The sequence below is a fragment of the Gambusia affinis genome, linkage group LG10 (assembly GCF_019740435.1).
Source record: "Gambusia affinis linkage group LG10, SWU_Gaff_1.0, whole genome shotgun sequence".
Classification (NCBI taxonomy): Eukaryota; Metazoa; Chordata; class Actinopteri; order Cyprinodontiformes; family Poeciliidae; genus Gambusia; species Gambusia affinis.
This window is the reverse complement of record NC_057877.1, coordinates 22,619,281-22,633,946: the sequence shown is the minus strand read 5'-3', so window position 1 is coordinate 22,633,946 and position 14,666 is coordinate 22,619,281. Positions and strand designations below refer to the sequence as shown.

General features: G+C 35.5%; 3 protein-coding genes across 3 annotated transcripts in view; 2 read left to right on the top strand and 1 right to left on the bottom strand.

Moving 5' to 3' along the window:
- The window catches only part of LOC122839119 (E3 ubiquitin-protein ligase rnf213-alpha-like), a 98,252-nt gene extending 97,855 nt beyond the window's left edge, over nt 1-397 (top strand). The window contains exon 69 of the mRNA XM_044130454.1: nt 130-397. Coding sequence (XP_043986389.1) covers nt 130-286 — 157 coding nt within the window. The 3' untranslated portion in view covers nt 287-397. The remainder of the gene's footprint in view (nt 1-129) is intronic.
- A 1,586-nt stretch (nt 398-1,983) lies between these two features.
- lsm4 (LSM4 homolog, U6 small nuclear RNA and mRNA degradation associated) lies at nt 1,984-4,338 on the bottom strand. The gene is made up of 5 exons (XM_044130453.1): nt 4,186-4,338; nt 3,756-3,797; nt 3,429-3,527; nt 2,686-2,866; nt 1,984-2,545 (listed from the first exon to the last, which is right to left on the bottom strand). The coding sequence occupies exons 1-5, from the start codon at nt 4,321-4,323 to the stop codon at nt 2,439-2,441; spliced, it is 567 nt and encodes a 188-aa protein (XP_043986388.1). The 5' UTR covers nt 4,324-4,338; the 3' UTR covers nt 1,984-2,438.
- Nucleotides 4,339-4,909: 571 nt separating this feature from the next.
- On the top strand, nt 4,910-13,963 carry pgpep1 (pyroglutamyl-peptidase I). Its single transcript, XM_044130452.1, has 5 exons — nt 4,910-5,093; nt 6,588-6,640; nt 7,653-7,769; nt 8,437-8,672; nt 11,013-13,963. The coding sequence occupies exons 1-5, from the start codon at nt 5,060-5,062 to the stop codon at nt 11,206-11,208; spliced, it is 636 nt and encodes a 211-aa protein (XP_043986387.1). The 5' UTR covers nt 4,910-5,059; the 3' UTR covers nt 11,209-13,963.
- Nucleotides 13,964-14,666: the final 703 nt, after the last annotated feature.

The window sequence follows — 14,666 nt, the reverse complement described above, 5'->3', positions numbered from 1 at the left end:
AAAAAGAAGGTTTAAATTAACTCCTTAAATTTAGCATGAAGTTAGCTTTCCCTTGGTTGGGTTTCTTAAGCTTTTGTTTTTGATAGACTTGAGAAAATAAAGTGATTTTTACCTGTTATTTTTTTATAGTGTAAAAGAGTCGATGCAGCTCTACATGGAGGAGAAAGAAGAAGAGGTTCCTCAGTATGTGGAGGAAAACTTCCATGAAAATCTGAAGCTTTGCCAGATTCTGGAGGCTTGGAAATATATCGTCACATCCAAAGGGGAGTGGATGAAGGAGGGATGAGGCGACTGCTGAAGTTTTTCCATTTATTTCTGATTGTTTTGTTGAAACTTTTTAAGACATCTGTAGGTTTTTCTATTATTTTTTTGTCACTATAAGACAGTAATTCTAACCAATCATGAACAAAATTATCTCAGCTGGTTTATGATGCATTAGTTCATATTATTAGTCAATGTTTTTATTCTCCTAAAATGTCCTTTATTCAATATTTTATTCTCAGGTTTTTGTGTATCATAAACTAGGTCATCTGTTTGGGATGATATTTTTGGGATGATATTTTTTTCTTTTTTTAACTTAGATATTTGCTATTTTTTCCATTTATTGAAACATGTTTAAGTACAGATACGTGTTTTAGCTTAAAATTCTCATATCAATACAAAATTGCTGTTTTATATAAAAAATGTTGAACATACTGAAAAAATGTTTTAAACACATTTACTTTTTTAAATGATTTGTTTAGAATACTAATATCAGAAGAATTTGGCATTATTTGAAATCATAAAAAATATAAAAGTTTTTTTTTTCTTTTACTTAAATATTTGTTATTCTACTGAATTTTTCCATTTATTAAGCAGTGCATAACTACAGATATGTTAAATGCTCTTATCAATACAATCATTCTGAGTTTATGGTGAAAATGTTGGACATATTTGGGAAAATGTTTTTACTTGTTTTAAATTTACATTTTTTAAATAATAGAAAAAAAATTGTTGCTTCTATTTACAAAATTTCAAGTTCTTTTATTGTTTTGTTTTAATAAAATTGTTGCTTAGAACAGTGGAATTGTGATGCAGGTGATAAATTAGCATGTTTTTATTCTTATTTTACTATGTTTGTATCTCAGAATGTACCTGAGACGTCAGATGACAGGAATAAAGTTTAGAGACATTTTAAGTCATTTAACAACTATTATCAAAGCTGAAGTTATATTTTTGAATATTCTAATCTGTTTTTTTTCTTTTGTGGAGACAATTATGCTTTGTCCATAAATATATTAACATAATTACAAGTGCTGAATTTAACGTGGAATATAAAGTCAAGAACTGTTGAAAGTTATGTTTAAAATAGTAATTTTAAAATACTTTTTACTCTTAGGGATTACTTTTAGTTTACTATTATTTTAGCTTCACTGTTGAACCTTTATGTGATTAATAAAATACTGTTGGGGGGGAAAATCAGACTTTAATGCTGTTTTACCTATAAGTGATTGATTTTGTTTTGATTGTACTCTTCACTGGAATTAAAATCATCAAAAATAATCTTGACTACTTAGTGATCTTTTGAATTGGTGAGAGGTTGTAATGTTTTATTGTAAAACAGTAAAAAACATATTAGATTTTGACTGAATGCAGGTGAGATTTTTCATTTATAAACCTTCAAGATGGTCTTCACACTTCAGATCAAATCATTTAATTTTGCTTTGCAGTTGTCACAAATTGAACTCTTCGATTACATTTTAAATCATCCCAATATTTTATTTCTAGAATAAAATAATCCCGATGTGTATTTGATGCAAATAATAATACTGTAAGACTTTAACTTTTATATGGGTCTTATTCTTTCAGCTTCAAAGTAAATTAAACAACCTTAAAAACCAAAAAAATATTTTTTTTTTAGACCCAGATGAAAAGATGCTGAAGTATCTCAGATTTCTAAATTAAACCATTATTGACAAATAAATATTTTCAGAAAATATAAAGTGCTTTCAAAACATTTTTTATTCTCACGGTCTTTTGTACACAAATTACAATAATGTGTGTTAGAAAAATAAAAGAAAACTCAACATATGTTGGACTTTTCCATATGAAGAATATGAGAATCTTTTCATGCATCACCTTGAAAATGTTTTTAACTAAAGATCAGGAGCTGAACCCTTTCAGCTCCCAGTCTGACGTTTCTCCTGATGTCTTCATATCAAACGTACAACTAAAGAAAATAAAAAGACATTTAAAAAGATATTCGTACAGACTGGACACTTTCTACACCATGAGAACATCTGAGCCAAGTTGTTCACAACACAACAGATAGATATTCCTCCACAGATTGACAGAAATTTCTGAAGATGAGGAGACAAATAAAAAAAACAAATCTGTACAATCAGCACAGCTTTTGTGTTGAATGTATCAGGAACCGCTCAGTTAACGGGCTGCTTGGGTCAGTGCTGGTTCTTCATTCCCTGAGGTTTGCCTGCTTTCTTATCGGTCGGCGGCTGCTGGCCCCGCCCAGGACCGGACATCCCTCTGCCGCGGCTGCCAAACACACCTGCAAATCAAACCATCACCACGTGTTTAAACTCCGACATCTAATCTCCTCTCGGAGTAAAACAAGTCAGGAGATTCAACTGTGGAAAGTCTGAGCAGCACAGGTATCAGAGGAAACAAACAGGAAGTAGTTCTGTTCACCTCGGCCGGGTCCTCCTCTTCCTTTGCCCTGCTGCTTGTTCTGCTGGGCGCCGCCACGCCCGCGCCCCTTCGACAGAACCTCCTCCTTCACCATGTCGATGATCTCATCGGGGATTCGCAGGTACTTGATCGTGCTTCCTCGGATGTAGCACTCAGGCATCCTCCAGAACTTGTCTCCATCCTGTGGTGGAAAATAAGTGTCGATAATTTAGACATTGAAGAGCGAAAGCCTCTATGATACAGAGAAAAAAAAAAAATTGTAATGATGAAAATAATGACTAATTGAGAAGTTGTGATCATGAAGACAAAAGTGGAAACTGCTAGGAATTTCTAAGAACAATTGTTACAAAGAAACAGAGTTCATTTGGTATTTTAAGGTGATTTCAAGTCAAATATTAAACCTATTTTAACCTTTCTGAAACTTTTTATTTGCTCTTTTAACCAATTTTCTATCAATATTTCAGAAAAAAAGCTTCATTCAGTTCAGAATCTTGAACTTTTTTTTAAATCTCAGGAAAAATGGTAGAATCAAGTTCACAAACAGGAAGGATTTTAGGAAGAAGAAACAATTTACAAAAAGCTTTAGCCTAAACATATGGCACACAGTAGTTTCTTGATTTAAAGATTATGCTTTTTGCATGTCTTTCAACAAAACCTGCTGGATTTTTCCCTGCTGTATGTCTTTAAGTCATCTTAAAAAGCATATTTAATCTGGATACATTTGAAGGTGACCACGGCTTTACCCTGGATGTGCAGATGACTTCTCTTAGGTTGATGTTCATCCAGTTGTCGCAGCTCACCAGGTGGCCGTTGTAGGTTTCCCCATTTTTAAGCTCAACCAGCTGGAAAATAAAACAAATCATCACAGAACGCAAATAATTAATCATCAGTCCTGAAGACATTAGGAAATGTATACAGTTAATTGTGTATACACACTGGTGTATACAGTTAATTAAGTTATGTTTGTGCCAAACACATCATAACAAGTGCTTCACAAACGACACTGTACTTCGATGTGCGAGTTATGAGCATTAAAATTGAATTATTTAGGTGTTAGTGTGTCTCCTCACCATGGGATGATTCTGGGCCGTTTTCAACAGAGACAATGGAAGCTGAAAAATAACACAAGTACGTAGTTTCTATTTTCATAAAGCGCAATCAAAGCAGTCTTATCCGCAGCAAACACGTTATCCACTAGTATCCACCGAGTCATATAAAGAAATATTAACAGTATCAACGACAAACATGAACTTCATAGAACTAAGAATGAATATTTATATTTATAAAATTACAAGACAAGTTTCTAACCCATAAAATACTTATTTGAATAACGAAGACCTCATTTATCCACAGATGCTAACATCAGATAGCTGTCGGCTCAACAGTTTCCTGGTTTACAACCCTATAAACTTTGTTTCTGTCAGTCAAACTAAAATGCAAATTTGCATTTTAGATTAATAAAAGAAAGCAACCGATCAGACTAAACCGTTATTTACTCACCATTATGATTATATTTGTTTCTATTTCTTGTCTCCTGCGATAAATAACACGGCTTTTCCCACCTACACTTCTTCTTTGCCTCCTAATGGTAGGGGACCGTCTCTTATAGTGCTGCCCCCTGCTGCTGAAAACGTGCATCTTGAATGGTTTTGAGTTCCTCTGCCTGTATGCTTCTTTTTTGCTGCTAATGGATGAAATAGCTTTCAATGTATCTCATTGAGTAGTTGTACAGCAAAGAGACGAGTCTAGTGAGTGAAAAGGGAGTCAGCATTAAAAAAGGATTGAGAGGGGGTTGTTGTGTCAACAATTTATCCCCAGCAAGTGCATCATAGAATAACAAATCACAGGTGCATGGGAAAAAAATGCAGAAAGCAGAATATCTTTCGTAATTCATACATATATTTTCTGTGGGCCTAACCCTCTTTCCTACCTATTGGACTAAATAAACTTGTGTAACGCAGAGGTTAACTAGATTGTTCAGTCTTTTTTTTTCATTGCAAAGACCGTTAAAAAAGAAGAAACACTCTTAAAACTCTTTAAAAAAAAATTCAATTACAGTAAAATAAATAAATAAATAAATTCCGAGAAAAACATTGTAACACGTTTCTGAAAACAAGCATTCACTTGGTGGCGGTAAGTAAGTGCATCACCAGCTAGTTTACCGACGGCTAAGTAGACACAGAAGAAGAGAATTTCACGTCAACGTCATGACGTTGCGTTCAACGCACCACGTAGAATGAAGGAGAACGGGCTAGTATCCTCCGATTGTGGCAGAAGGAGCCGTCGGCTTAGGGGGGGCTTCGACTCTCTGCGGGGATCAGCTTCAGTTTACGAACCGAGAAGAAGCGACGGATTCTAGGCGACATTTCAGGCGATGGATAACAGCAGCCGGACTGTGGTGGTGACAGGTCGGTGTCTCGTTTCGGCGCTGTTGTTGTCGTGGTTCCGGGAGTGAATGAAGTAAAGGAAAAGTTGGAGAAGATGACAGCTGCTCTGCCCTTAATGGCGTCAGGTTGTTCTGAGCTGCACTTGTGCCCTGAAAGAAACGCTTTGTTGCTCACTTTGCAGAGTTATTCGCATGCTTTTAATACACAACTGCTGAGCATCTGATTATTTTGACAGCACAAAAGACTTTACAAATTATTTGTTTTCTAACATAAATTAATAATTGCACGTTGTCTTTTTTAAATCAGTGTTGTTGTTTTTTCTTGGATTGTTTATGCATCATGTATTTAAACGTAATATATATTTTTAACCTACGTTATCTCGAGTTTTAAGCAATAACTTATCCTGTTTGTCTAAAATAAAGTAATTTATTATTATTAATTAATAGTTATTAATATCTATTGACAGCAAAAGGAAAAGAAAAAGCTGCATTTTATAATAATTAGATTTTTTCTGATACTTTTATACATTTAATTATGTTCTTACCTTAATTGTAACTTTTTATATTTTGATTTTATTTGCTTTTTAACAGTGAGGAGCTGTATCCTCATTAGATCTCTAATTAGCTGTCCAAAAATGTTCCAGAGATTTTATGTTTGTACAATATTGCTTTATGTGTAAAATATCTCTTCTTATGTTTATTGTTTTACTTAAAAAGCAGTGAAACACTTTTTGCTTCTAGTTATCAAATAGGTTAACATCTTTTCCATCAGTAAATAACAAACTTATTCTAAAATATTACTAGTTTTGATAAATGAAAGCATATTTTTATTATTTTGTTTTAAAAACTAAATTTGCGAGCTGTCATTTCATATCTCGCTATGTTAAGTCAATGCTTTCTTACTGCACAAAGCACAGTCCTGACTGTTGCCTTCACACAGGAGCTCCAGACTGAGATTTTGTGCAGTCAGACACAAAAGAGTGCAGAGACTCGCAGCCCAATCCGAAGGGCTGGATGTGTAGATTGCTTGGGAACAGTTCCTGCACAATAGCGGGCCGGCAGGCAGCTGCTGGCCCCTCGCTCTGCTCCTTTTCAGCAGCCTGTCAGACAGACTGATCCTTTCTCCACCCAACCCCCAGGGACCCGCTGACCCCGGGACGGGTGGAGGAGAAGGAGCGGGGGGGATCAGTCGTATATCCCTATATAAACAAGCCTGGCTGAACAACCATTAGCTGCCTGTCCAGATATTTTTCTTCAGTCTTTATGATGCTCTTCATGAAGTGGTGATAATTACTCCTGCTCTGTAGGAAAGTGTGTTTATTTTTCACCTTTTTGTTTAATGACAGGCTTGTTTTCGTTTTCACTTCAGCGCTAAAACATATAACATCTGTACTTTCTTATAAATTAAACTGAGTAATCACATTTTCTCTGCAGGAATATGATTAAAAAAAGTTTTTTTACTTTTACACACTCATGATTGTAATCTTGAGTAAAGTAAACATTGGGTCTCTTGCAGGTTTTGGACCGTTTGGCGAACACACTGTCAACGCCAGCTGGGTAGCAGTGCAGGTATTACCTTCATCTGTTTGTTTTATTTGGCCTCATAAATAATACTATACGTTTAATCATAAAGACGTAGAGAGAAAATGAAAGTAAAATCTGATATTTATCTCCTTGCAGTAGCAACACTTAAAGCTTGTAATGCCCTCCGTGTTCGTGTCGCATGTTTTTGTTCACATTTGGAGATGTTTGTATTTCAGACAGTTATGTGACACTTTAATGGCCGCCGGCCGGCCGGCTTCACACTGCGCCGCGCCGTTTGTTGGGGACTGCAGTGGGGGGATGATGGTGGTTGTCAGGGTGTCTAGACGGACTTGATAAGGATATTAGAGCCAAACAAAAGGCCGCATTGAGGCAGGGTCACAGACACGGCCAGACCAACCCACTTTAACACCAGTAAGGGGGTCAGCGACCTCGGTGACCTGTCCTAAATCGAGACGACGGGGGGGAGGTGGATGTCCGCTGGCTGTAAATTCAACACAAACTGTCTTCCTTATGAAATCTATGATTGCATCTTTTTTAATATGAATAATGGAGACTTTGGGTGGAAATATGTTGGCCTGTCACGATAAGAAATTTTGCTGGACGATAAATTGTCCCAGAACTTATTGCGATAAACTATAATATTGTTGTTTTGAGAACATTTTTAAGTAATATAATACCAATAATAACATAAAAATGCAGGAACACATTCTCAAAGAGCAATAAACTGATCAATAAAGGCCACATAATCTCTAAAGATGCATCTGTAATAAATTAAGGAAGAAAAACAAACTTTTACAAGTTATTTACAACTAAATTATAAAAAAAATCACCCAAATTTTAAAGAACAACTTTGAAAAACATTCAAAACTGCTTTAAAATATTGCAAATGTCTCACACATTTAAATGTAAATAAAAATCAGTCATAATTCAGGAGGTTCTGCACAGAAATGTGTTTTATTTCTGTCAAACAGTGAAAGTTGCTGTAATTATTTCTGCTGTTGAGTTTCTTTAACCGTAAAGGTTTTGTTTTTGTCAGGAAATGAAGAAACTTGGATTGGGGAACAATGTGGACCTGCATGTACATGAGGTTCCTGTAGAGTACCAGAAAGTCCAGAGTTTGGTTCCCTCATTGTGGAAGCAATTTCATCCACGGGTAAGATGAAAAAATCACGTACATCTGTTGTTGTAACCGCGATTATAAAGGTTGAATTTGGTCCCTAACATGTCTGAGACAGATCTGGAAAAAACTGAGCCACTGCACTGAACCCGATGGAAAACCTCCTGTTTATTCCACCAAATACTGATTTCTGAACACGTCCTGAGTTAAAACATTAGTATTTTTGTTTATAAGTGTGAATATTAATTGGTTTTATTTGCATTATTTGAGGTCTGATCTCACTGCATCTTATTTGTTATTTTCACCATTTCTCATTTTCTGAAAATAAATACTAAAATTTTTGGTTGGAATATCAGAAACATGTTGTCAGTAGTTTATAGAATAAAAGAACAATGTTCATTTTAATCAAACTTAAACCAAAAAAAGTAAAATCAGAGAAACTGATCATTTTAAGTGGATTCTTAATGTTTTTTCCTGAGCTGCATGTTGTCTGGTTGACTCAGATTTTATTTAATTTAGACTTTTGGATAAACACTGTGTTCAGACTTTCAACAAAATTACACCCAGTCATACTCTTTGACCTTAAAGCAACTTTCACAATAACACATTTTGCTTCAGTTGAAGTTGTTTTATGCCACATAAACTTACAGCAACATTGTTGTAAAGCCGCCTTAGTGATTCTAACAATCGGTTTCTTGTCCAGCTCATCGTCCATGTGGGAGTCTCAGGGATGGCCACCACTGTGACGCTGGAGAAGTGTGGCAGAAATCACGGCTACAAAGGCCTGGACAACAGCAGCTTCTGTCCAGACTCACAGTGTTGCATTGTGGGAGGCCCAGACTGTATCAACTCAGTTATTGACATGGAGTCGGTCTGCAAGAGAGTGACTGCGACAGCAGGACTGGGAGTAGCTGTGACCGTCTCCAAAGATGCTGGAAGGTGAAGAGGATCTTTGTTTTCGTTTTGTTTCTTCTGTGTCTCCGTCAGAGCTGGGTGGAGAAATCAAAAAAATTTACTTAAATAAGAGTAGAAGCACTTCGTTATGTTTTTACTCAAGTAAGAGTAAAAAGCAGCCAACCAAGAAATTAATTAGTTAAATTAGTTAAAAAGTGTTGATCAAAAAGCAATCATTTAAAATGTACAAATCATCAGGTGGGCCAAAATATAAAGTTATGTGGAAATGTTGGTATTTTAAGGACCAGGTTTGACTTGTTTCAGCAGCCAAAATGGAACAAAGGAGTAATAAAAACCCGTTTTGAGTAGAGATTGATGTAGCTGAGGGCAGCACAGTGGAGAAAGAAGTCAGTAACACTGTTGGTATCGAGGGGATCCTGAGTTTGAATCATGGCGTTTGCATGTTGGATTTTCTCTTCGTACGAAAGTTTATATCTTTGTATTTTCACAGTGAAGAATTATTAAAATCTCTGCAGCATTAATCTCTCCTGGTTTCATAGTAATTATGATTTAAAAGCCATGTGCTGGTACTACAAGCTTTCATAAAAATGTGTAACTGGAGCAGATTTTAAATGATTTCTCTCTGACTCCATGTAAAATGTGTTGCAGCAACAAAAACAGGTTGTCGTGAATGAAAGTGTGACCTTTGCTTCTGTTCCTGTGATCACACTTCAGCAGAGTCGCTACAAACCCAAAGAAAACCTTGAATGGATCTCAGTCGCAGCAGCAGCGACTTGTCTGCTCTTTTTATACCCAAAGTCTGTTTCTGAGCCGCTGTGAGGGGAGCTGCTGTTTTTAATTAAATGTAAATGATCACTTTAACCCTTTGAGTGCTAAGTTTCAATCTCAATAGTTTTGCTTATTTTAATTGCATGCAGTTCTTTAAATATCCTGGAGTAAATATAAATTTCCCCATTTATCCATAAAACTGAAACTTTCAATATCTAGCAAGTTATTTTTGCAATTTACCATCTATTGAAAGGTTGTCTTATCGGATTAATTTCACTCCCTGCAACAGTGGAGGTGAAATTACTGTAATTTCTCTCCAAAAAGAAAAAAATTATATGTTTTTGTCCAGTTTTTTCTTAATTTCTGCTTTGCGCATGTTGTTGCACATGTAATTGGTTTTTCTTTGACTCCAGTTAATAATTTATCAATTACTAAATTAGTTGAAGATTATATTCAATATTAATCTGATTGATTGTTCCACCCCCTACACTATTGTAAATTAAAATTATTATTTGATTTTAGTTGTAAAACCTAAACCAACTGAATGTTTTAAGCTGTAATAACTGGGCCTTTCACGATTATAAATTTTCCTGGATGATAAATTGTCCCAGGCGTTTTTCAATAAGTGATAATATTGTTGTGTTGAGACTATTTTCAAGTAATAATGCAAGAACACATTGTTACAGGTCAATAAACTTTAAATTCTGATGAACATACGACACTGGAAACGGAAAACATTTTAAATATCCACAAGAAATAAAACAGAAAAAATAAATAAAATGAATTAAGTCTCTGCAAACAAAACAGTCCTTCAAAATAAAGCTCAGTTGAGACCAAATCACCAAACTGAAGACTTTGATATCCAGTTCTGATAAATTATTATTATTATTATAATTATTATTATTATCAACGTTATTGAATTTGTTTTAATTTATCATGTGGTTAATTGGTTTATTGACTACTATGACAGGCCTAGTTATAACTTAATAGTAATTTCTGTTCTGCCTGTCACTGTAACAAATTTTGCTGAGCGATTAATTGTCTCAAACATTATTGCGATAAACAATAATATTGCTTGAAGACCATTTAAACTGATGTAATGGTAATGACATAATAATGCAAGTTCATCCTGCCAAAAAATAAAAACACTTTATTTTCAAAAGAACAATTAAAGCTGGAACTGTTAAACAAAACGACCAAAAATAAATAACTCAGTCTCCGTTAACAAAAAATGTACTTGAGTAAAAACTAAACATAAAACCAAAGTGGAAATAAAAACTACATTCAACCAAAAGTGTGCAGATTATGAAGTCTGTTTACTATGTTGCCGTTCAATAATCAATAGATTTAGATGGAGAAGACGGCCTGAGGCAATAGTTCACTCCTCCATTAAGGAAACGAGGAAGGCCTTTTTCATCCTGAGTCATCAACAGGAAGAGAAAAAGGCAGGAAGAAACGATAAAGCCGATAAACCAAAATGAGGTCGATAATTTTCATTTATTGTTTATTTCGACGGGCCTTCCTGCCTCCAGTTCAGATCCTGTTTTGGTTTAATTTAATCTCTTCATCCGTCCCGTTTCCTGCTCTTCTTCTCAGGTACCTCTGCGACTTCACCTACTACACGTCTCTGTACCTGAGCCGCGGCCGCTCCGCCTTCATCCACGTGCCTCCTCTGGGAAAGCCTTACAGCGGGGAGGAGCTGGGCCGCGCGCTGCAGGCCATCATCAGGGAGATGCTGGAGCTCCTGGACCAGGCGGAGGACCAGATCCACTGCCAGCAGCACATCCACTAAGTGACCTCCCTGCAGCATCTCCAGCCCGAGCCACACAAGAGTAATTGCACTTGACCACAAGTAGCCAAAACTTACTTTTCTTGTTTTTTATTTTTTTTTATTTTTCTTGCTCTTAATTTACTAAACTTTTGAGATTTGGCCATTTTTTATTATTTTTTATCACTATATATGTTTCTGTTTTACCTTCGTTACTTAATGTCTCCCTGTGGTGAGAAGATATAACGGGAGTCTGAAGGGAACATTTAAGTTTAAAATCTGATTTTAAAGAGATACACGAGAGCAAGTCGCTGCTTTTGTTTTACATTTGGTCACAAACGGAGATACAAAGAGTCTGTGATGTGACGTTAAATACGATCTAAAAGCCCAAATGTGACTCCTATCAATGCACCTTGTAGGGTTAGGGTTACTGTAGGAGACACATCTGGGAATCTGTAGCATCAGATCGAGATTTTTTTGCTTTTTTTTATGTTCAATTGCTAAATATCTAGAAGATGTCCATGTACATAACACAACATGGTTTAAGTAGAAATGTTTAGCTGTAAGCTTCTTTCTCCGTTTCACCTTTTGTGTCCTGAACTCATCCGTCTTCTTTCCTTTTTGGTGTTGAATTGTTTCCGAGTCGGTTTTCTTTATAAGAAGTTGTGAATTTGCCTTCCTTTACAAAGGTTATTTAAATCAGGGAACGGGTTGGTTCCAGCTCATACTTCCCCAGTTTGTTGGCCCAGTTCTGACAGAAATAAATAAATCTGCCCCGCTGAGATCTGACCCCGGACCGTGCAATGAAACTTTACTGGAAACCTTCTCAAAATTATTGTTACGGCTCCACACCTGTTGACAAAAGGCTCAAGTTTTTAAGTTTCCTGGCAGAATTTAAAAATAAATTATTTCTTTTAAGGTTAGTAAACAAAGAAAATACTGGAAAATGTTTGTTTTTCCCATTTTAGTGTTTCAGATCAGAGGAAAAATCCGAGTCAGTGATTCAAATTTAATTTCTTAAAGAAACAATCTGGCTATTTGGAAATTTATTTTCATTCATAACCAGTTTGGTTTTTCTTGTTTCCCCTTTTAAAAACCACTAGAAGTAACTTTAAAACAGCATTTTGTTTTTGCAGAATCTCTGTTCGTCTGATATTCAGTTTAGTTAAAATATTCAAAATGTGCTGGGTATAAAAGCTACACACTCCTTGGACCTTTTATCCTTTTCTTGCTGCTTTAACAAATCAGTCATAAAAAAAGTAACATTTGTGTTTTTTCCACTTTGCATCTTTTTTTAATTGTCTTTATTTCAACAAAATCAGTTTTTCTTTTACATCAAAGGATTTTTCTGTCAAAAAAGTTGAATTTTGTTGATAATGATTGATTTATAAAAGCTTTAAACAGAGTAAAGCATCCAAGGTGGTGAATATTGCAGAATCAAAACACGATTTTATATTTTTATAAGGCAATAAAATCCAGCTGATGTAAAACTTCATTAGGGAACTAAACACCGATGCTACATTTCCATATAATTTCATGCTTTTTTTAATATTTAAACTCGAGATGCTTAAAGATTTAAATTAATTGCATCTTAAACTCTTGAGGAAAAAATGCCAGCAGTTTGCAGCTCGAAGCCAAATGTAGTTTTTTCTGTCTTGGTTGTGCAGCTTTTCCTTCCTAATCCAAACTCTCTGACCTCAGTGAGTCACTTTTATTGTAGCTTCTTGTTTTAAGTGACATGTTGACAAACTGAATCGGATGCAGTTTTCAGTCAGAACTGGGCCTTTAACTTTATTCCTCTTGCACTTTCTGTTTTTGTAAATTGGTTTAATCTGTTCTGAAACAGCATTTGTCAAACAATGTGAATGGTTGCATGTTTTTTTCTTTTTTCTGTCACTTTAAAATGAATCATGTAGCTTTCCACGACCATTTTAACTTGTTTTTTTCCCCCAACAATTATGAGATTTTTAAAGATTTTTATCTTTCAGTGAGTTTTACTTATCCTGTTTTTATTATTATTATTATAATTATTCCAGAGCTTTGTGTTTTGTTTTGATTTGTTACATAAAGAGGCTCCCCTTTTTCCTGTCTTGTTTCTTTTAATACCAAGGACAGTTTAGAGCGCTTCACTTCTTTTCAGTTTGCCTCAGCAGCTTTTTTAAACTTTTTTAGCTAGACTTGTTCATGTTTTAACATCGTTACGCAGCTTGGATTCATTGAGTTTTAGTAAATCATCCCTAATTTTAACACTGCCGTTTATATGTGGGTCCAGGTAAGAGTTGTGACGACATAATTGGATCGTGGAGCCACTTAAATTTCATCCTGTCATTGTGTTTAAAAATCTTTGCAGTGATTAAACCTTAGAGCGCAGCTTTGTCCTGAGTTGTTGTAAATATTGGCAGGTTATTGTGTGGCTTTGTGAGGGTTGTGAAGAAGGCTGTCTGCAGATTTTCTGCCTCAAGCTAACCTTTGAGGTGACCTCTGACCCTCTCCTGTGCCTTGTTGCTGTTTGTGTCCTGAAAAAGGCCTTACTAATTCTCCGTGGGTCAGATCTGAGAAGTATTATCGATGCTGTCCGTACAGACGTGTGGCTACCTCACAAATATAGTTTTGGTTTTAATCTTGGTGTGTGCTCAGTTGTGCACCTACATCGTTGCTCTGTGACATGTCAACGGTTCTCTGAAAGGTTTTTTTTGTGTTATTATGCACTGTTACAGTCTTTAATCTCACTTTGTAAAATAAAGGCTTTGAAATAAAGAAATTAAATGACGACATTAAATATTTTTCAGTTTCATTTTCTTACAACTCAGCAGTGATGCCGAATAAAAGCACTGGCATTATTTTAAGAAAACATCCACAAACTTTGATTCAAGCCTGGAGAGTTTCTGAACATCAGCTTTCAAGTATTGGCACAGATTGAATCAATTTCTGGGATTTTTGCCATTAAAACACACAAATATACTTTGGCATAAACCAGGAAACAGGAAGGATTTGCAATAGCAGACCATCTTGCCAGTAATCTGATGCCTCTGACTGAAGACTGGTGCTGTATATCAACCACATGACTCATCACATTCCAACAATTCAACATTTGGACAACGGAGACAATATTCTACAGTAGCACTTCCTGAATGACGCCATCGGTTGTTGTCAGCAGCCACTGCTAATCCACCTCATCTGCTTTTGCTTTTCTTTACGTTTGTTTAGTAAAGAATTGGTGATATGATCGATGGAAGAAATGGTTTGAACTTCGCTCCATTCTCTTTGGTCCATCAGCAAAGTCTCCTTTTCAACTCCTCTGGTAAATAAGGTGTTATTTGAGCTCTTGAGATGCTTATCAGCTGCTCCCAGTTGTAAAAACATACATTTGTTGCCACGGTTACACATAACAGTCAGAAAGTAAAATGGTATGGGCAACAATGATTCCATCTGCATCCAAATGTGTACTGCCTCATCCAAAAAAAACATCTGAACAGTTTATA